The sequence below is a fragment of the Cydia fagiglandana genome, chromosome 27 (assembly GCF_963556715.1).
Source record: "Cydia fagiglandana chromosome 27, ilCydFagi1.1, whole genome shotgun sequence".
Taxonomy (NCBI): Eukaryota; Metazoa; Arthropoda; class Insecta; order Lepidoptera; family Tortricidae; genus Cydia; species Cydia fagiglandana.
In genome coordinates, this window is record NC_085958.1 from 1943490 (window position 1) to 1964639 (window position 21150).

At 39.8% G+C, this 21150-nt stretch overlaps 2 protein-coding genes across 2 annotated transcripts in view; one reads left to right on the top strand and one right to left on the bottom strand.

The window, feature by feature from the left end:
* LOC134677995 (ankyrin repeat domain-containing protein 50) overlaps window positions 1–18798 on the top strand; it is a 120973-nt gene extending 102175 nt beyond the window's left edge. Inside the window, exons 36-42 of the mRNA XM_063536437.1 lie at window positions 1808–1917; window positions 3004–3131; window positions 3526–3701; window positions 4646–4763; window positions 6139–6222; window positions 14788–14858; window positions 16158–18798. Coding sequence (XP_063392507.1) covers window positions 1808–1917; window positions 3004–3131; window positions 3526–3701; window positions 4646–4763; window positions 6139–6222; window positions 14788–14858; window positions 16158–16273 — 803 coding nt within the window. The 3' untranslated portion in view covers window positions 16274–18798. The remainder of the gene's footprint in view (window positions 1–1807; window positions 1918–3003; window positions 3132–3525; window positions 3702–4645; window positions 4764–6138; window positions 6223–14787; window positions 14859–16157) is intronic.
* The window catches only part of LOC134677990 (arginine-hydroxylase NDUFAF5, mitochondrial), a 168051-nt gene continuing 154247 nt past the window's right edge, over window positions 7347–21150 (bottom strand). The window contains exon 7 of the mRNA XM_063536427.1: window positions 7347–7357. The gene's annotated coding sequence lies outside the window, so the exon portion shown is untranslated. The remainder of the gene's footprint in view (window positions 7358–21150) is intronic.

Consider the following 21150-nt stretch of genomic DNA (forward strand, 5'->3'; position numbering starts at 1 on the left):
CGACATACATACCGGGTGTTTCCTGTAACAAGGGCAAATAGTTAAACCGTATATTGTACTCAAACGATATAAATTTTGATAAACAACTTTAAAAAAATATGAACTCTTAAGATATTATCTTTTTCGTACAAATTAAATATTATTTTCAATGTACGCTGACATCTGTGTGTTTCTTCTAAAGTAGAAACATTATTAGTACAATCGCCTGCGCTCGCGCCCTTAGAGCGATACTCATTTGAACGCCTTGCAGGTAGCCCAGCAGCCGCTCGGTTGCAAGGGCTTGTACACAAATCACGCGAGGTTCGATGGGGGCAGGAGGGGGGGGGGGGGTCACGAAAATCACGATAGATCACGTTGGGGGAGGGGGGGTATAAGAAAACCTCACGTGTATTTTTCTACAGTGAACGAAACTAAGAAAAAAAAAACCTATCACATGAGTAGATACTTTTTCTCGGTTTCGTTAAACATAAATCTTCACTCTGTACTTCAAAATAGCGAGCCTATTTAACGAAAATAGAAAATAAACAAGATTTTCTATATACAATACTATTTATCTTAAAATTAGGTCGAATGAAAAAATTTCAAAAAAATACACGTGAGGTTGTGTGGGGGGAGGGGGGAGCCAAAAACCTCATCAAATATCACCAAGGGGGGGGGGGGGGGTCAAAAAATTGCCGAAAACACCTCGCGTGATTTGTGCACAACCCCCAAGGATTAAGCCATTTTTTTTTAATTGTACCTATACACGAGTATCTTTTAACAATGAACATAATTTTGACATTAGGACGATAAAATCTTTCTATACGATTCGTCACAGATGTGGACGAATTTCAAATTTTCTATGGTAAATATTTCCTTTACATCTCTTTAATAAAATTACTAGCTTTTATTTGGTTTCGCCTGACCGTTGTCTGTAATCAAATATTGCAAGTTAAATTTGATCCACTTCCCGGTTTCCGATTGAGCTGAAATTTTGTATACATGTACAAATCGGATGACAATGCAATATAATAATTCATAATTCATAATTCATAATTCATAATTCGTTTATTGTCTGTAGAACATGGGTATATACAATGATGGAACATGATTTAATATAGAATCACCATGGTCTTACCAATAGGCGTACAAACAGACAAACTTATAACTAAATACTTAAAACATAAGTCATGCAAATGCAAATTACAATAATATTATTTACAAATCTATAATTTAACAAAAGCGGTCTCATATTACGGCGATTTGTCACAGAGGTACTCTTGAATGGAGTAGTAGGCTTTTTTTGATAAAAAATCATGCAAAATGTTCTTAAAATGTTGTAAATTATTACAGTTTAAGATGGGTTTTGGGAGATTATTATATAATTTAGGTGCCATTCCGAATACACTTTTGGAAAGTAAGGCCGTTTTGAATGGTTTTGCGTATATTTCTCCTTGATGTCTAATGCTATTAAGTTTTGTAAATTGACCTATGTTTAGTTTCACGTGTATAGCTACTTCATAGATGAAAAGGCAAGGCAAAGTCAGTATTTGATGTTTTGTGTACAGGGGTTTACAAGACTCTAAAGATTTTTCATTACATGCTGCTCTAAGACATTTCTTTTGTGATATAATGGTACCATCGAGCTGATCTGATGATGGAGACAGGAGGTGGCCATAGGAACTCTGTGATGAAACAACGCAACCTAACTGTGTTAGGGGTTTTTAGAGTTGTCTCGATGAGTGTTAGTTGTCTGTCGTAAGAAAAGTACAGTCAGCGATAAAAGCTTGTACCAAAAATGAATTTTTGCCAAAAACTTATTTTCCAGAAGATTCTCCGGAGTACAAGCGTCGCAGCACGCACAGCAACTCGACTAAATCGTCCGCCGGCTCCACGAGAGACCACGAGCCGCCTCCCGATCTCACACATCATGAGAAGGTCAATCATTTTTGAAGTGAAAACTTATTTAGCGGCGCTGTGCACTTGTTGTTCTTCCTCGCGTTATCCCGGCATTTCGCCACGGCTCATGAGAGCCTGGGGTCCGCTTGACAACTAATACCATGATTTGAGGTAGGCACTAGTTTTTACGAAAGCGACTGCCATCTGATCTGACCTTCCAACCCAGAGGGTAAACTAGGCCTTAGTGGGATTAGTCCGGTTTCCTCACGATGTTTTCCTTCACCGAAAAGCGACTGGTAAAAATATCAAATGATATTTCGTACGTTCTGAAAAACTCATTGGTATGAGCCGGGGTTTGAACCCGCGACCTCCAGCTTGCAAGTCGCACGCTCTCACCGCTACGCCACCAGCGCTTGTGCGCAGTGCTGTGTACTTGTTGTGATGGGGAAAAAATGTTAAACTCGCGACAGCGTAAGACGTAAGACGCTTCGTAAGACGGACACGTGACCTGATCGAAAAACTGTTACGATGTCATTGAGTTATCACTTCTGCCGGCACTCCCGGAGTGCAACCAGTTTTTTTTTTCTTAACCTATGTGTGTGTCCCACTGGTGGGCAAAGGCCCCCCCTCTCCCTTTCCAGTCCTCCCTGTGCTGAGCAAGATCCCGCCAATCCCGCTGGAATACATCCAAGTCGTCCCGCCATCTCTTTCTCGGTCGGACTCGCTCACCGAGGGTTTCGTACTTTTTAGTAATTGTTGTTACGGCAACAGAAATACTGATCTGTGAAAATTTCAACTGTTTAGCTATCACAGTACATGAGATACAGCCTGGTGACAGACGGACAGTCTTAGAAATAGAGTCCCGTTTTTACCCTTTGGGTACGGAACCCTAATATCCGGATGACAGATGCTACAAAATCAGCAAGTCTAAACGATGATTGTCATCTTGGCTAGGCCCCTGAGGGCCTACCGCGAACCACGTTCGAAGTGTTGGCTCCCTGTCACACTTACGTACGAATTTACAAGTGCGATAGAGAGGCAACACGTCGAACATGGTTCGCTGTATGTGTGTGGTGTGTAAATTTTATTGCTCGAAATCTCGTTAACACTTCTATTTTTTTACAGCCGAATCGAGCGAATCTATCGCTCTCTTTCGCGCAACAGGTCGCGCGTTGCGGCCGCAGCAGGCGTGAGAAAGAGAGGGAAAGCGTGATACCCGAACATCATGCGGTCGAAAAGGATTCCAAACTTAGGTAAAATACAAAACAGTAAACAGTAGGTACACACAAATCAAGAAAATAATATTACGATACAAGTGCGAAAAATATGAAATTCGCACGTGTACTTAGGGCATACTGAACATTCCTGGACTGGCCACTTAGAAAAAATAAGTCGTCTTATATATCAGAATCCAGAAATTTTCAGTTTGGCCCACGTATCGTATATCGTTTTACAGTACATTTAAATTTTCGACGTAGTTACGTAATGTGCTTATTATAGCACATGGTGTCGTAATGTTGCTACATTTTATTTTACAGTAGTAGGTGCTCTAACAAACAGGCGGTTTTGTCGCTAAAGAGCAATCTCTTCCAGGCAAACTTTGTATGTTAATTTTAATGTTATTAATATATATTTTTTTATATATAGGAGTTACGCAGCCAACGAAAGAGACGCCGACCTACGCGGGTACGCGTGCGAGCGAGACAGACGACGCGACGAGCGCCACGGCTACCAGTGCGACAGAGACAACATGAGTCCGCTCTACGCCTCTCCCCCACGGAGCCCTATCAGCGACATTTGTAGCCCCACACAACCCACACATGGTTAGTTAGTACCATAGACTAGGAATCCTCTAGACGTAGTTTAGAGCAATTATTTCATGCAACCGATGCTGCCAAAAATGCGGGGGTGCGCGGGACGAGGTGAGCGATGTCCCGTGCCGTGATTGGTCCGTTCAAACGACGAACGAGTTCACGGACGTCACACAAAGACACTTTCGACTCGAACATGGAGTAAAATTACCGTATGCGTGGTAGCGGGGGTAGCGCGACTATGCTCAGTCTAGAGGATGTTTTGTCTGTGGTTAGTACACGGATCTGTCAAGAGATGGCGCCACCTCAGAGTTAGATCGCGCTAACATAAACACCAATTAAAATTTAAAATATTTTCATTATAGTATTTTATACAATCGTGATATATTAGAGAGCTTTACAGTCGAGTACCGTGTTAAGGTCACAAAGCTTGCTGAGTTGCCTAAGTGAGGCAAGAGATAGAAAAGCTTGATTATATCACTATTGTATACAATACTTTCTACGAGTCATAAGTAATTAATGAAAATTCTTTTATAGTTGACCACAGCGTATCGAAATTAAGTTGAGTTTGGAGCCCATACATGAAAAGTACCCAATTATAGTTTGGTATACGAAATCTTAATTCAACTTTATGTTTCCTAGAACTGAAATGCGGTTTTAAAAAACCGGATAAGTGCGAGTCGGAGTCGCCCACCGAGGGTTCCATACTTTTTAGTATTTGTTGTTATAGCGGCAACAGAAATACATCATCTGTGAAAATTTCAACTGTCTAGTGTAACTGGCAACTGTCTAGTCTATCATGGTTCGTGAGATACAGCCTGGTGACAGACGAACGGACGGACAGCAGAGTCTTAGTATTAGGGTCCCGTTTTACCCTTTGACGGAACCCTAAAAACCATTGGTCTGAAATTATAACATTTTATACGTATTTACATATAATATATTGTTTTTCGCAGGCTCTCAACCTCCAAGTCTGACAGCTCAGCCGGTATTGACTGACACACACTTCAACCGCGACACGCATATGCGTATCATACTGGGACGAGACACGAAACCGCCGCAAGAGCGAGAGAGGTGAGTGTCTAATTATGCACTACATTTGAGTCGCTTAACTTCAAACTCGGGTATTTACCCGAGTTTGAAGTTAAGCAGATGGATTTCCATCTGTCAGATTATGCGATTTTGGTATTAAGAAAACGTAATAGGGTAGATATTTGCTGAGAGGGTCCAATGGACTTACCCGAGTTTGAAGTTAAGCGACACATTTAGGTCTTACTCTGTGTTGTAAAAAAAATGTGCTTTAATTTTAAAAACATATTTACCGCTTGTATATGTGTTTGTCAGTGTAATCCGCTGTGTGTATTGCTTTTATTGTGTTGAAGAACAAGGCTTTTATTATTTACCTTTTTTATTGTTGATACCTTTATAATTTATAACATGTTATACTTTTTACACAATTTTGACAATAAAACATTATCTTATCTTATCTCACCTTACCTTTTTTTTAAACTGTAGTGTGTGTACTACGCGTTACTCACACATGTGCATAGTAATCTTTACATAACATGCTCACATGGCGACCGTGCCAGGATCGCCATGTGAGGTTGGGCGTTAATGATACCGATAGGTTATGAGTAAGGCTTTATTCTGAATAATATAACATATAACATATCACTCGTATACACCGTGTTTTTTTTTATTTCCGTTAATTTCAAGGGTGCATTCCTGAGCTTAAATTAAGTAACTTTCTCAAAGACACCGATATTCTAATTAACTCCATTTCGGAGATAATCAATAATTTATTTTTTTCTTATAAGGCCCCTACAAGCGTGTACACTTGCCTTAGGGCCGGTTTACATGTTGATTAGTGTTTAGAATGAGTTCATACATTTGCTACTAAACTTAAGTACAATCTCGGTTGATCGATGTACGAAATGACATTGATATGTCACAGATTTCAATTGTTTGGGTGAGTTAAATGTAATGCCCGTGTTACAACAACGCTATATGATACATTTAATTACTTTTTAAACTTTTTTTTTCTAAAAAAAGCAAAAAAAAAAAGGTTTTTTTTTGAGGAATAACTATGCCATTCTGTTCTCTTAGTTAACAGAATTCAATAAAAACACGGTGTATATAAGATAAGATAGTGTGAGTGTGGCGTTGCACACACACCACAAAACGATTTACGTTGTGTTAACGTCGTTAACTGTCGAATAATTTTAAAGGAGACTCTTATCATGGTAGACTTGACTTGATGATCAAACCGAAGTGGACGCGGGCCGCACTTTGTTAATATTTATGAATTTATCAGACATTGTCGTTTGTCAATATGACATACAAAATAGCCAGGGAGGCTCGCGGGCCGCAAGTGCGAGGGTTTCGGCCGCATGCGGCCCGCGGGCCGCCTGTTGCCGACCGCTAGGTTAAAGCATAGTTTTGTGCATAGTGGAGGAGCTTCGAAGAGTCGTCAGGCGTACAACAGGCTTGTAGGCAGTCTGGGGCGAGCGAGAGGGCGAATATTTAAGAAAACGTGAGTGAGCGAGAGAGGTTTATACTGTAACGGAGCGGTTAAAGTCATATAGCCAGTATTTTGATATCGTAAAAACTGTCACACATCAACATTTGTGACGTCACACGGGTAAAGGTACCTTATGGCGGTTGGCGCTTACGCTATTATCAACACCGCTCCAATATTATTGCGGCGCTATGCGACGTAAGCGCCAGCCGCCATAAGGTACCTTTTGCCGTGGAACGTCACATTTTATCAGCAAATAGGCCACAAGGGCACTTTTACACGTCAACATTGAATTTACATACTAGCAAAAATAATATTAATACATCAACAATTTTATAAAATTCAACTAACAATTCAAACTAACGTATTAAAATTGCAGTATATGGTCTCTTAATGTCGAATTACATAAAAAAAAACTATAATATTAATATAAAAAACAGACACAAAAACCCAAAAAAATCTATAATATTTAAAGGTGTAAATGTCTCTAAGTGTCAGAACTATAAGTTTATTTTATAAAGTTTATCGATTTATCCTTAGAGATATATAGGGTCTCCAAGAGTCAAAATCCTGTCTAATCTAATAGCGTTATTCATAAACGCGTTACATGCCTGAATTAGCTATGAATCGTTTGTCTTTATCTGGGGCATTCCACGAGACTGTCGCTTACATAACGCTTTTGCCTTGTATGGCAGCTACCTCAATAAAATACGTGAATCTCGAGAATATACTGCCAATTTGTTAGCCAAGTCCTGAAATATTACCTGACCCAATATCGCTTACTCAGCATTTCCAGAAGTATTAGAAGAATTGCGTTATGTAAGCGACAGTCTCGTGGAATGCCCCATCTGTCATTTTGACTTATGTATTCGTAACAAAGGGATACAACATAATTTAACTAAATCAGGCCCGTAAAGTTTAATGAATAAGGGGGTATGAAGGGGGGGGGGGGGTAAGGGGGTATGGGGGGCGGGTAAGGGGGGGACACTTAGCGCACCGACGTTCGTGAGACGCTACTGACGTGTGGGGTCCCTTAAACACGCTGCCCAAACGTAAGATGCTTGTGATACCGTCAACCGGGGTGAATAGGGACGGAGGGGGTGAATTGGGATAAAATCTGAAATGAGATTTACCAGACCTTTTTTTTTAACTACCAACACAAATAGTATCATACAAAATAGACTATTATATACAATCGCAAAATGGAATATGTGTTTGTACTTTTTATAAATTATCAAATATGTCTCATTCTCAATTTTATCCCTACTAGCCCCGGTTGACTGTACCTAATGAACTTAAATGTTTATTCAAATAACGTCAAAAATCAAGTTAAACTCACAAAGTAACGATAAAGCACTGCAGTCTAGAAAATTCCGTAGCAGTTTTCAGTTTCCTAAGTTAACTAAACAACTTTAAATATTATTAGAAGTATTAGAACAAATTAAATTATTTTTCAGAAAATATTCACATTTGTTTTTATATCAAGTAGAAATACTACTATATAAATTACCTATAAATGTCATGTACTAAGAAAAAGTGACCAAGGCCTCCAGTGCCCCAGGTTGGAATCGAACCAGCGTCCTCTGCTATCGCGGCAGGTGCCTAGCACGATAGCAGAGGAGGCCGGTTCTACATGACATTTATTTCATTTTAACATTGAATATGTACATATTTTAATACGAACAGACTTGCCTATTATGTTATGGTTCGCAGACTGTGTTGTCATTTAATTCAAGCGTTTTTACGTGATCATAATACTGGCATAATACTTTAACTGTGACATCATCCACTCTTCATCATTTGGGCTTAGGTCACATAAGAAAGTTCCATGATAGTTTTAGGTTTAATTTCTGAGGTATTGGGTTTTAGACCTTAAGCGTATGAGCACAAGGTTTAAAATAGAGAAGACACGAAAAGGGCTCACTTAGGCAAGGAGCACATAATATTAAGTAACGTGTAGTTTAAATTATGTATATGTCGCTTATTAACAAGAATTATATCACATCATTATCATCGTTCTCAAAATTAAATCTATAGAATTTATTAAGTATGCTTATTTTATTTTAGTAAAAAAGCAGGTTTGCAAAAACTCAAATCCTAATTTTATTTCTCCTAATGAATATTGACCTATTCCGTCTAAGTACCTACGTTACTGAAATATTTCTTGATTACTACCGTAGTACCTTTTTTTTTTTTTTTATTATGCATGGGTTTACTCATGGCCACAGACTAGCCGAGGCGTAGACGTGGCCTACGATGGAGCGAGCTCGCCCAGAAGGTGCCTGTTCACTCTTGATTTGAAGGTTGCCGGGTTATAAGAGCACGGAAATATAGACGCCGGCAAGGAATTCCACTCCTTGGCAGTGCGCATAAGGAAAGTAGAAGCAAAGCGCTTCGTGCGAATTGGCGGAATATCTACCAAGTAAGGATGGAAACCGGCCGTGCGTCTAAAAGTCCGATGGTAAAATGGGGACGGTGGAATGAGCTCGTGTAGCTCTTGGGCACACTCCCCGAAGTGCAACCTGTAGAATACCGACAGGCTGGCGACTTTCCGCCGATGGGCCAAAGTCTGAAGCTTAGCCGTTAGCTTCTTGTCGCCAATCATCCTCCTGGCTCTGCGCTCCACTGAGTCCAAAGCGGCGAGTTGGTATTTAGCTGAGCCATCCCACAGGTGGCTGCAATACTCCATACACGACCGGACTTGAGCTTTGTAAAGTGTTAGAAGCTGTCCAGGTGTGAAGTATCGCTTCACCTTATTTAGGACGCCCAGCTTTCTGGCCGCAGTTTGTGCTTTAGACTCAATGAAGCTGCCGAAGCCGAGGACTGAACTCAGCTCCATGCCGAGGAGTTCCAGGCTGTCGGTAATAGGTACAGATGCACCCCGGAAAGAAGGAGTCAGGTCGAATGGACTCCGTTTTGCGGAAAATAGACACGCCTGCGTTTTGGAGGCATTGAACGTGACCAGATTGTCATCACCCCACTGGGAAACGAGACTAAGGGTCAAGTTCATTCGCTCAACCATGGCCTCTCTCTGTGAACGTATATCCTCCCTGCTGTCCCCTGCACTAGCCAAATATCTCTCAACAACCGTACTGTCATCTGCATAACCTACAATGCTGGGTTGCAGCATGTCGTTAATGTGCAGCAGGAAAAGGGTTGCGGAGAGAACAGACCCCTGAGGAACACCGGCGTCAATGGCCATGAGGTCCGAAGAGCAGCCATCAATAACTACTCTGATCGACCGTTCACTCAAGAAATCAGATAGCCAGCTACAAAAATCAGCAGGGATGCCGTAAGCAGGAAGCTTGCTAAGGAGACTTGCGTGCCAAACCCTGTCAAAGGCCTTCGAGATGTCCAGTGAAACAGCAAGCGCTTCACCGTTCCTCTCGATGGCCTCGCCGCAGCAGTGCGTGACATACGCTAAAAGATCCCCAGTAGACCGACCTCGGCGAAAGCCATATTGACGGTCACTGAGCAGATCATTTGCTTCGAGGTATGCCAGCAGTTTGCCGTTAAGTACCCTTTCCATGACTTTACAGAGCATGGAGGTAATGGCGATTGGTCGGTAATTGCAGGGATCAGCACGACTACCCTTCTTGGGTACTGGCTGCACGTTTGCAAGCTTCCAGGATTTCGGCACCGTTCTTGTTTGGAGAGAGAGGCGGTACAGGCGTGTCAGTACAGGAGACAACTCAGGCGCACACTGCTTTAGTACACGTGCAGGTATACCGTCTGGTCCATTGGCCTTATTCACGTCAAGATTCAGCAGAGCTCTGCGTACCTCTTTTTGATGTATAGCAATTCTCTGCATAGAGGAACTGCAATGAGGTAGCGTAGGTGGAAGTTTTGAGCCTGCATCTAGACGTGAATTGCTCGCAAACAGAGAAGCAAACAAGTTAGCTTTCTCTGTCGCGGAGTGGGCCAGTGTCCCATCAGGTTTCTGCAGAGGTGGCAATGTGGGTCGGCAGAAGTTGGATTCGACCGCTTTCGACAGGGACCAGAACCGCTTGCTACCAGGAGGGTAGGAGGCGAGTTTGGCCCCTATTCGACTGACGTGGTCGAATCGAGCCTTTCGAAGCACCCGTTTGCAGGACTTGGCAGCTGAGTTAAAGGCTTTTTTCTTCGCGCGAACCCTCTGTGCTCCAGCTTTGGTATCGCGGGCTAGTACCCAAGCCTGGTATGCAGACTGCTTAAGAGCCTCGGCTCGAGCACAGTCCGAATTGTACCATGCACGGGTCTTGTGATCGAGCGATAGGTCGGAGAACGGAATGAAATATTCCATTCCCTGCCGAATCACATCCGCAACAGCCTCAGCAGAACAGGAGGGGTCACCCGAAGAAAAACAGACCTGCTGCCAGGGGAAAGACGCAAAGAAATGCCGCATCTCATCCCAGTCCGCTGACTCGTATCGCCATACTCTCCTCGTGCCCCTAGGGCAGAGATCAGGAGGAGAGTGGATCGACACGGATTTCACCAGACAGTGATCGGACGATCCTAGCGGAGCTGAGACCGAAACCGAGTGCCTGTCTGGATCAGTTGTCAGCAGAAGGTCAAGGCAATTGGGTGTATGGTCAGTAACATCCGGTATCCGCGTCGCAACATTTACCAGCTGGGTAAGGTTTAGGGATACAGCAAATTTGCGCGCTTCCCTCCCAGCGTGGCAATTATTCTTGTACGGGAACAGCCACTCCTCGTGGTGGGCGTTAAAGTCCCCAAGGAATACGAGTTGAGCCGCGGGGTACCGCTGTTGGGCTTTATCTGCCATCTCAGTAAGGTGGTCAAAGAGCCTAGTTGTCTCCTGGTTTCCGCTGTGCGATCGGTAGACACAGGCATACAGAGTTTTCTCTGAGCCCGAGTCGACCATAATCCACAAAGTGGAAAACCCGGCAGCCTCAAAGCAACGGAGACGCTTGCAGCAAATGTCGTCGCGGACGTACACACAGACCCCAGCACGTGCTCTGAACTTATGTTCCAGTGAGTAGCCTGGGTAGTTGAGGTACGATGCGTCCGCTGGGGTTTTGATTTGCGTCTCCGTCAAAAAGAATAGGTGCGGTTTTTCGGTTTCAAGATGGTGGTGGACCGGATCGATATTTGAGTGCAACCCCCTGATGTTGGTGAGGTGCACTTTCAATGGGAGGAAGTGCAGCCGGTGTTTAACCCTATTCTTTTTTCTTTTTGTTTTCATATTTGTGGAGTGTGGGATGGGTGAAAAAATGCCTGTCGAGGTGTTGCGTTTACCAATTGGATCACTTGAGCTAATCCGGACAATGAGGAGCTCACTTGGAGACTGCGGGGACGCCCGAGCCCCCCTGAAATAACCCACCGGGTCCTCCCGTCCAGTCGCCAACTGGCACGGTGGAGCTATTCCAGGATTTTTCGCTAGGTGGCGGGGCAGCCTCTCGCACGTGGCTGTCGTACAATTGGGCCCCCAACTTCCTGCGGTCGGCCACCGGCAAGACCGTGCCTCGGATCCCGCTACCCTCCAGCGAGAGCTGCTCGGCCCGACGTCACTCAAGGATCCAAAAACCGGCATTATGCAACACAACTGACAGCAAATCATCCCCCAAAGGCACTGGTACTCCCGCTCATAGACGAAACGCAGCAAGGCTGCTTGGCGCCTGACTCCGGCGGGAGGGTGGTAGCAAACCAGGCGGCCCCTTGCGGGACCTACCACCGCTGGTTTGGACGTAGTTTAAGGACATACCTTGGTACTAGCAAAAAGAATGGATAGTATAGAGGAGTCCTGTCATTGTAAATTTTGTAGTCACAGTAAATTTACTGCCATCTATCGACACACGACTAAAACTCATAATGAAAACGTCTAAAATTATCAAAAAAATGTATATACAGTATAAATGATTTTATTATTTTTAATTCATTTTGATCCATGTTCATTCACTGATATCTATGTGTTAAAATTGTTAAATATGAAACGCTGTCGTCACGCCATCTAGCCGAGTATAGGCTAAAGGTGTGTGCGCCATCTATCTGAGAATGACTTTTCTTGATTTCCGAGGCACGTTTTTTTCTTAGACTTTATTCATCTTATACGAAGTTACATATGTCTTTGGTACTAGCTATATATAACTCCGTATAAGATAAATAAAGTCTAACAAAAAAACGTGCCTCGGACGGCCAAGGAAAAGTCATTCTCGAATAGATGGCGCCATTACCTTTGGCCTATTCTCGGATAGATGGCGTTAACGACACCGTTTGGTATTTAACAATTTTAACACATATCAGTGAAAGAACATGGGTCAGTATGGAACAATAAAAATTAAGAATCATTTATCCGTAAACATATTTTGATTAATTTATACATTTTCAATTTTATTTTAAGTTTTATTGTGTGTCGATAGATGGCAGTAAATGTACCGTGACTACAAAATTGACAATGACAGGACCCCTCTATACTATCTATTCTTTTTGGTACTAGTTACAGGTATTGCTGCAATGTTCTACCGCCAGAGTGCAGCACTAGCGCCTATAGTAAACTATACCTAGAGTAACTTGCACATACTGTGCCTCAAACTGTTTTTTGACAAGTTTTCACAGAAAATATGACATTGATGCATCAAGGCGGTTTGTTAACAAGGGCCTACTAAACGGGAAACGCGAAAATCGAAATTTAGTTATCTGCCTCTTTATCGCTCTAATATGCAAGAGTGATAGAGGTTAGATAACGAAATTTTGATTTTCTTGTTTCGCGGTAGACCCCCAGATTGTGATGGGTTGGGGTAGTGGCGCCCTCTACGCAGAGTTTCGCGTAATATTCCCTATTTTACAAGCTTTTATTTAGTTTCACCTGACCGTTGTCTGTCTGTCTGTGTCTGTAATCAAATCTTGCAAGTTAAATTTGATCCACTTCCCGGTTTCCGATTGAGCTGAAATTTTGCATACATACGTAAGTCGGGTGACAATGCAGTATTATGGTGTCATCGAGCTGATCTGATGATGGAGACCGGAGGTGGCCATAGGAACTATGTGATAAAACAACGAAACCTAATTGTGTTTGGGGTTTTTAGAATTGTCTCGATGAGCATTAGTTGCCTGTAGAAAGAAAACTACAGTCAGCGATAAAAGCTTGTACCAAAAATGAAATTTGCCAAAAACTTATTTAGTACATCATTATTAGGAATAAGAGCGATTTATAAATATGTGTAATCTATAATTAAGTAACTAAAATATTATAATATAAGCTTAATATATTCTATAGATTGTATATGTTACAGTATAAACGTCTATTGGCTTATAATAACCAGTTGTGGTACTTGTGGTGTGAGATAACTAACAATTTAATTTACTGGAAATCATTTTGTTCGCTCTAGGTGTGGGTAATATAGGGACTAGGGTAATTCGCCAGTAACTGGCCACTTTTAGTAACTGGCCACCCTAAACTAAAAATGAATTCTATTCACCTATGAGTAGAATTCATTTTAGTATAACGTCATTGCGCTTTCCAAAGCTGATATGTGTTAGATTTTCGATTGACAAGAGAAATTGAGTTAAAGAAATTTCTACCAAACTAGTCTGGGTGTCTGGCGACCTACGAGCTGCCCCTTTTTTTGCACAAAAACTCAGCCTCGCTGTGCAGAGGGGGAACGCGGCCAGCGTCCTGGGAACAATGCCTCAGGCTAATTTAGGGCTAGATTTATGATTTATTCATGCTGAGTCATGGCTGTTTTCTATGTATTTAAGTACATATTTATATATTATATATATCGTTGTCTGAGTACCCACAATACAAGCCTTCTTGAGCTTACTGTGGGACTCAGTCAATCTGTGTAAGAACGTCTTATAATAATATAATATTTATTTTGTCATTTAATATCTGTTTTAATAAAGACACAGTTATTGCCAAATAGTTAATACCTAGCAACAAAATACATAAGGTATTAATTCATCTGATTAAGATCTCGCACATGTAAGATTTGGTAAGCGCAACGACGATAAGCTGGCCAGTGATTGATACCTTATACTAAAATGAATTCTGTTTATAGCTGAATAGAATTAATTTTTAGTTTAAGGCGGCCAGTTACTAAAAGTGGTCAGTTACTGGCGAATTACCGTCAGTAGGGTAACTTTGGCATAACTTTTCTTCGCCTATCTAATGTTTCACCTAATCAACTGTTGACATAATTAGATGCATATTTTGTGGGAAAACGTTAATAGTATAGATGCAAGATTGAGATGCAGGTTATAGTTCGCTTTTTTAGCATTATAAAGAACTTGAAAGAAGGTAAGCGATCTTGTCAATCTTTTACATGAAACCCGCTTTTTAAAAATTAGTAACTATTACTTATGAAACCAGAATAATTTAAATGATCGTATTAGATTCATAATTGTTACATTATTGGCGTAACTTATTTTTAAAATGTGTTTTTCAATTAAAAGACACATCAAGATTGTTTACCTTATTTCTAACGCTAAAAAAAACATACAACCGAATTGATAACCTCCTCCTTTGGGATTTGGAAGTCGGTTAAAAAAACGAACTATAGGCTGAGGTAATAATTTATTTGGGTAGAATTTTAAATGGCTTCCGATTGAATTTTATTTACTATTACGATTTGTTCACAGCAAGGGAAAGAGAAATGGCATCGTGACAAATCCGGCAATGCGACTTGTCGCGAATGTCAGAAACGGCCTCGGTAAGTCACATTTACATCACAATTTACGTCACATCATACTAGAGTCCTCTCGTCTCTCTCTCCTTTTTAGGGTTACGTACCCAAAGGGTAAAAACGGGACCCTATTACTAAGACTCCGCTGTCCGTCTGTCCGTCCGTCTGTCTGTCACCAGGCAGTATCTCATGAACCGTGATAGCTAGACAGTAGAAATTTTCACAGATGATGTAATTCTGTTGCTGCTATGACAATAAATACTAAAAACAGAATATAATAAATATTTAAGCTGGACTCCCATATAACAAAACAGGATTTTTTTGTTGTATGGGGTTGCGTAATGGTACTACGGCACCCTTAGTGTGGAGTACCTAGTGGAGTATTTCTCTATACTGAACTAAGTCTATACATAATACAAGTAGCTTAAATTAAACTGTACTATTAAATTAATTAATTTAATTTAATTTAATGGAAATACATTAAAATTAATTTAATTATTTAATGTATTTCCATTTTATTAGACCTGAAGACCAGAAATTTATGATCATTGTCAAGAGGGCGTTGTCATTCAGTTTAGTATGGCAGTCCAGTTTAGTATAAAAAATTTAGTTCCAATGAAATTCCGCAATATGGCGCGTGATCATATATTACTGGGCAGGCTTCATTAGGTTACTAGCTATGGCCCGCGACTTCGTCTGCGTGGAATTAGTGACAGCAGCTAAAGTAGGTATAGCGCCTGGATAATGCTAATAGCAATCATTCAATTCGCGCATTGCTTACTTCAATTATTAGGCAATTCATTAACTCTTTCAATTCCAACCCCTTTGCACTCTCTTCAGGGATGATTTCCGACATAAAAACTATCCTATGTCCTTCTCCGGGACTCAAACTATCTCTATACCAAATTTCAACTAAATCGGTTCAGCGGCTCAAGCGTGAAGAGGTAACAGAACAGACAGACACACTTTCGCCTTTATAATATTAATAATATATATATATATATATATATATATATATATATTAGTATGGATTAGGTAGCTCTACTATAAAATGGGTCGATCAACTATTTCTTGTTGTTATTCTGTCCCATCAGCCAGCAGTCAATAGTAGCATAGTTTCTTAGAAGAGTTGCTGTATCATGTTCTACGAACGTGCTTAGTAGATGTCCCATTATGGAAAGATTTTATAGCTACCAAAAAAGTCAAGTTTGGTTCATTTAAATACGAAATAACTAATTTTAAGAGTGACCCAGGAGACCGTAACCATGGCAACTAGTGACAAGAAAAAGTTGATTCACCCAAAAAAATGCTTTTTTTTTTTAACAGACAGTGCCGCCGCCAATATCCGACGCACGGGGGTAGCCCTAGCAGCGAGCGCCAGTTCTGCCAACCCTGCTGTCAAAACCAACGCCTTCCAGTGGAGGAAGGAGACGCCGCTATAAACTAGAGCGAGACGATAGGACGGAACAGAAAATTATGTTAGACAAAGATCCTCGTAAGACCCACCATATGTGGCATTATCTATGAAAAGGGACCTCATTGTCGATGGCGCTTACGCCGCACAGCGTCGCGCGGCATTGTATTTATATCGGAGCATCGTTAATAATGGCGTAGGCGCCATCAACAATAAGGTCCCTTTTCATAGATAATGCCCCATATAAAGTTTCCGAATTTTTAATTTGAACCTTATTGAATAAGTAAATAAGAATGAATTTAGTTTGTTTTAAAAAGCAATGAAACAAAAGGAATGCTACTTTATTTGGTTCATGAAATCTTCAAATTAGTTTGCACGATTATGTACATTTGTGACATCCCACGGGTGAAGGTACCTTATGGCGGTCGGCGCTTACGCTATTATTAACGCCGCTCCAATATTATTGCGGCGCTATGCGACGTGAGCGCCCGCCGCCATAAGGTACCTTTTTTCGTGGAACGTCACATTTAGTCTTAGGAGGCTATAGGGCCTCAATTTAGCCGAATATTTCGTGTAAAAAAACGTTAGCGTCGGACAAGGACAGATTATTTTTCAAGTAAATCTGTAACGATTTGATATTTAATTTCATTTAATTTCAAGCAATGTACTAAATGGCCTAATATTTTCTAGGTTATAATTAGGGCAAATTAAATAATATCAAACGTTGGGCAAAATTTCATCATTTGTCAAGGGGGAGAGTGAAATGTACGTCTTACCACGAGTATGACACTGACATATTCGCTAGCGTGTGCGTAACTCACTTTCTATGCGCTCGTAGTGGCATATTAGTGCGAGCGAGATGTATAGAAAGTAAGTTGCGATAAACGTAAGCGAATATGTCTGCGTCTCGTGGTAAGGCTACTTGTATCTGTACGACTACAAACAGAAGAGCGAGAGAGCAAATGAAATAATGTATCGGTATTATAAATCAAAGAAATTAACGACAAAATGATGTAATATCTGTTTTGTATTAATGATTTTCATAATTATGTCGGTCTAAAGAAATTATAATATACATATGTAGTCCATAATTATTTTTCCATCGTATTTTCCAATTTTATTCGTATTTTCTGGCTCGCACCAATGAGTTTTTCGGAACTTATGTACGAAATATCATTTGATATTTACCACTAGCTTTTCGGTGAAGGAAAAACATCGTGAGGAAACCTGCATACATCTGTGAAGAAATTCAAAGGTGTATGTGAAGTCCCCAATCCGCATTGGGCTAGCGTGGGGACTATAGCCCAAACCCTCTAGTGCTTGAGAGGAGGCCTGTGCCCAGCAGTGGGACGTAGGCTAAATTATTATTATTATATTATTATCGTATTTTCACGGAAACGTACGAACGTGTCTTGACATTTCAGTCGGTCTCGGTACAAAAAGTACTGAGATTGACTGAAGTAGCATGACAAATACGAACGCTTCCGAGAAAATACGATGGAAAACAATTATGCACTACATCCTGTACTAAACTATGATCCTAAGGACCTCGCAAATAAGTCTCATTACATTTAGACTATGATATTAACAATTATTATTTATAAGTTGTGTAAATATGATTTAATTGTTTAAGTGAAAGAACCTGAGATATTGTGTAATTTTATGAGTTTTGATATTTTTATATACGTAATATTCTGATTTTTTGGTGTATTATAATTTGTCTATGTGAGCCAATTTAAAAGTAAAAACTTCGAGCATTATGAATCAACAATGTATTTTCCTGCTCTCCGGCCGGAAAGCGTCAACTTTCGACCCGCTAACGGAAGTTGCTACTTTCCGGCTCCGTTGAACAGAAAAATAATATACACAACTCGGCCAGTAAATAAGAAAGCCTCAGATCACATGTTTGTCGACCTCGTCTTCGCCGCGGCCGTCAATTACTCGTACATGTGATCTGAGGGTCTACCGCGAACTACGTTCGACGTGTTGCCTCTCTGTCGCACTTATAAATGCGTACGTAAGCGTGACAGGGAGGCAACACTTCGAACGTGGTTCGCGGTAGGTCCTCTTGGCCATTTCTTACTTAACTGCCCTAGTATGTAATATACTATTTCAACTTAGATATTTATCCTAAGATCCAGCCATACAACTGAAAAGTCCAAAGTTTGTCACTGAAATTTGAACCTATAATGCAGGGATTAGAGTTGATTTTGTTTTGTTTGAAAATTGCAACTCTATTCCAATTTTAATATGGTTCAAATTTCATCGAAATAATTAAGTACTATAGGTAGGACGTTGGGCCTTAGGATGTTATAACTATAAAAGCATTTTATAACAAAAAACGCAAGCTATTAATTATTCAAATTTCGACCTTATTTATTGACGTGTAAGGTCTATAATGAAACAAAATAATGACGTTTACGCATTCGTCCATACGAAAACGATAGTCGTCGTAGTTACATTAAAAATATAGTTAAAGGAGTATTTGTTGTTAGAAATCGGCACTTTAAAGAAATTGACAAAATGGTTCCTCGTTATTGTACAATGGTTATCAGTGGCCTATTTTATAAAGCTACAAGTTACAATTTACAAGCGGAAGTCTCGTTCTAACACATAGAGTTAGAAAGAGACTTCCGCTTGTAAATTGTAACTTGTAGCTTTATAAAATAGGCCACAGATTGTCTGATATGTCGGAGCGGCCAAATTGTTCACAATATCCGAACACGCACTCTAACGTCCTGACAATAGAGGCGTGTGCAGATATTTGTGAACATCTATGCCGCTCCGATATATCTGATGGCTAGTGACAACTAGTATAGAAACACATGTGTTTTGACCACTACATTCTTAACAAATCAGAAAGAAACAAGTCAATTTAAGCCTTATTGTCAAGAGTGGCCAATTACTATAGCATTCACCCTATGTCAAACTTTACACAAGGCGGAATTTTATGTGAAAAAACTTTATATCAAAATGATGCACTGTATTTATAATACTCTACATCCGAATCTATAATTAGGTAAAAACGTCCGTAGTGACTAAGTTTGCTCGGTTAGGCTAAATTTTCTTAAGGAAAATTTGCTTTTAACTCGATTTTAAAATATGTAGAAAACTTAGTGTTAAATTAAAAACTTCATATTCAGTTGAAACTTGAGAATATGGCACGCTGCGATTTTGATTTTAGTCTTTGAAATATTACATTCAACCTTATGTCTGTATATTTATAGTCGATTTTAGCTTGAGACTGTCAAAAAGCTTGATACATTTAAGACTTATATTGCAATAGTGTGAAAATTTACTAAAAAAACTACGTACAGTTGTTCTTCACCGTACCGTAAGTAATTAAAAGTCTTGAAAAATATACGTAGCTAAATGTTACGGTAGCATTCCTAAGCATAGCCTCGTGCCGCCCAATGTGCATTAGGATGTACACTCAGTTTCGATGGAATGTCAACCTTATTTAAAAACTAAGTAGCATTTCATGTCTCGTAAAATTTCGACCAAATGAAATTCAACCTTATTGAAAATGCAACAAGATTCTAACTTCCTTGGCTATAATTTTGTATGGTGGGCGGCGCGACGATAGAGCTAAAATACAAAATAAAATCCAGTGGATTGATCCCAAGAATAGTACAATAACCATACAAAATGTGATCTCAGAAATGCGAACAAATTTACACATTCTGGTATTGAAAAATTATGCATTTAAACGTAATATTACGATAATGTTTTGAAAACTAGTCCCTTTGACCGGGTCTGTACTGAACGCACGGTCGTCCGGTCGGTGTATACCCGGTTAGTTGTGTAGATATGGTGTTTTTATAGATTTTAATATAATATATAATTTACTTATCTATAAATTCTCAGAAATAACATCTAAAAAAAGGGAAAATTAAAGTCTGAAGAAACACCGAAATATTCTGATGTGTATACACAAGTTAATATATGGCAATATGTATTATGTAATTTAGGTTAAATTTTTAATTTAGAGTCAGACCGAGAAAACTCTGCAGCGATTTTGATAGCCCACGCAGTGCAAGTGTCATTTTAAACGTCAAACTTTTATGAAATTATGATGTGTAAATAACACTTGCACTACGTCGGCTATCAAATTCGCTGCAGACTTTTCTTGGTCTAACTCAAGTAGGGTTTGAAATTTTAAAAGGCAACACCAACTTTAGCGTACGTGTGTAATAATTTATCTATGCGAATGGTTGTTATACTTACTGCAATATTAGCGGATATATGCAAAAATATATTATCACTTCAAAATTTCAATAATTAACAAGATACCTCAATGTAAAATCAGTACCGTTTTGATTTTCTTATTTGCTTTGCTTAACCTCTAGCCGCCCAGAGACCTATAAAAAGGTCTCCTGTTCCATTCTAAATTGAACTTTGTGTTGACAAAATAAAATTTAATTTTGCTTGGCAAGGTTTAACGTATGGGCGGCTAGAGGTTAAAACGATGTTTTCTGTAGTCAAAACAATCATTTATTGCATAAAAAGTGACATTAATATAGTTTTTTTTTACAAATAATTACATATGATAAATTAATTATATTTAATACATCGTACTCTCAGTAGTTATAAAAAAGCAATATTTTACTTTCTATAATAATATCCAATTAACTTTGCTAATAGTATATTTTGAATATTATACGACAGTAACGAATTCACCTCATAATAGGGTTATAAAATTTATGTGAAAGAAAATTAGGTGAAACGAGTTTTAGATTAACACATTGTTCGAGGCACTAATGTTTAGGGGAAATAAGACAAAATTATAAATGCAATGACTTCTTTACTATTGAGATGTGTATTAACTAGATTACTGATTGTCCTGGGTTCGAATCCCAGTAAGGGCATTTATTTGTGTAATGATAATGAACACAGATATTTGTT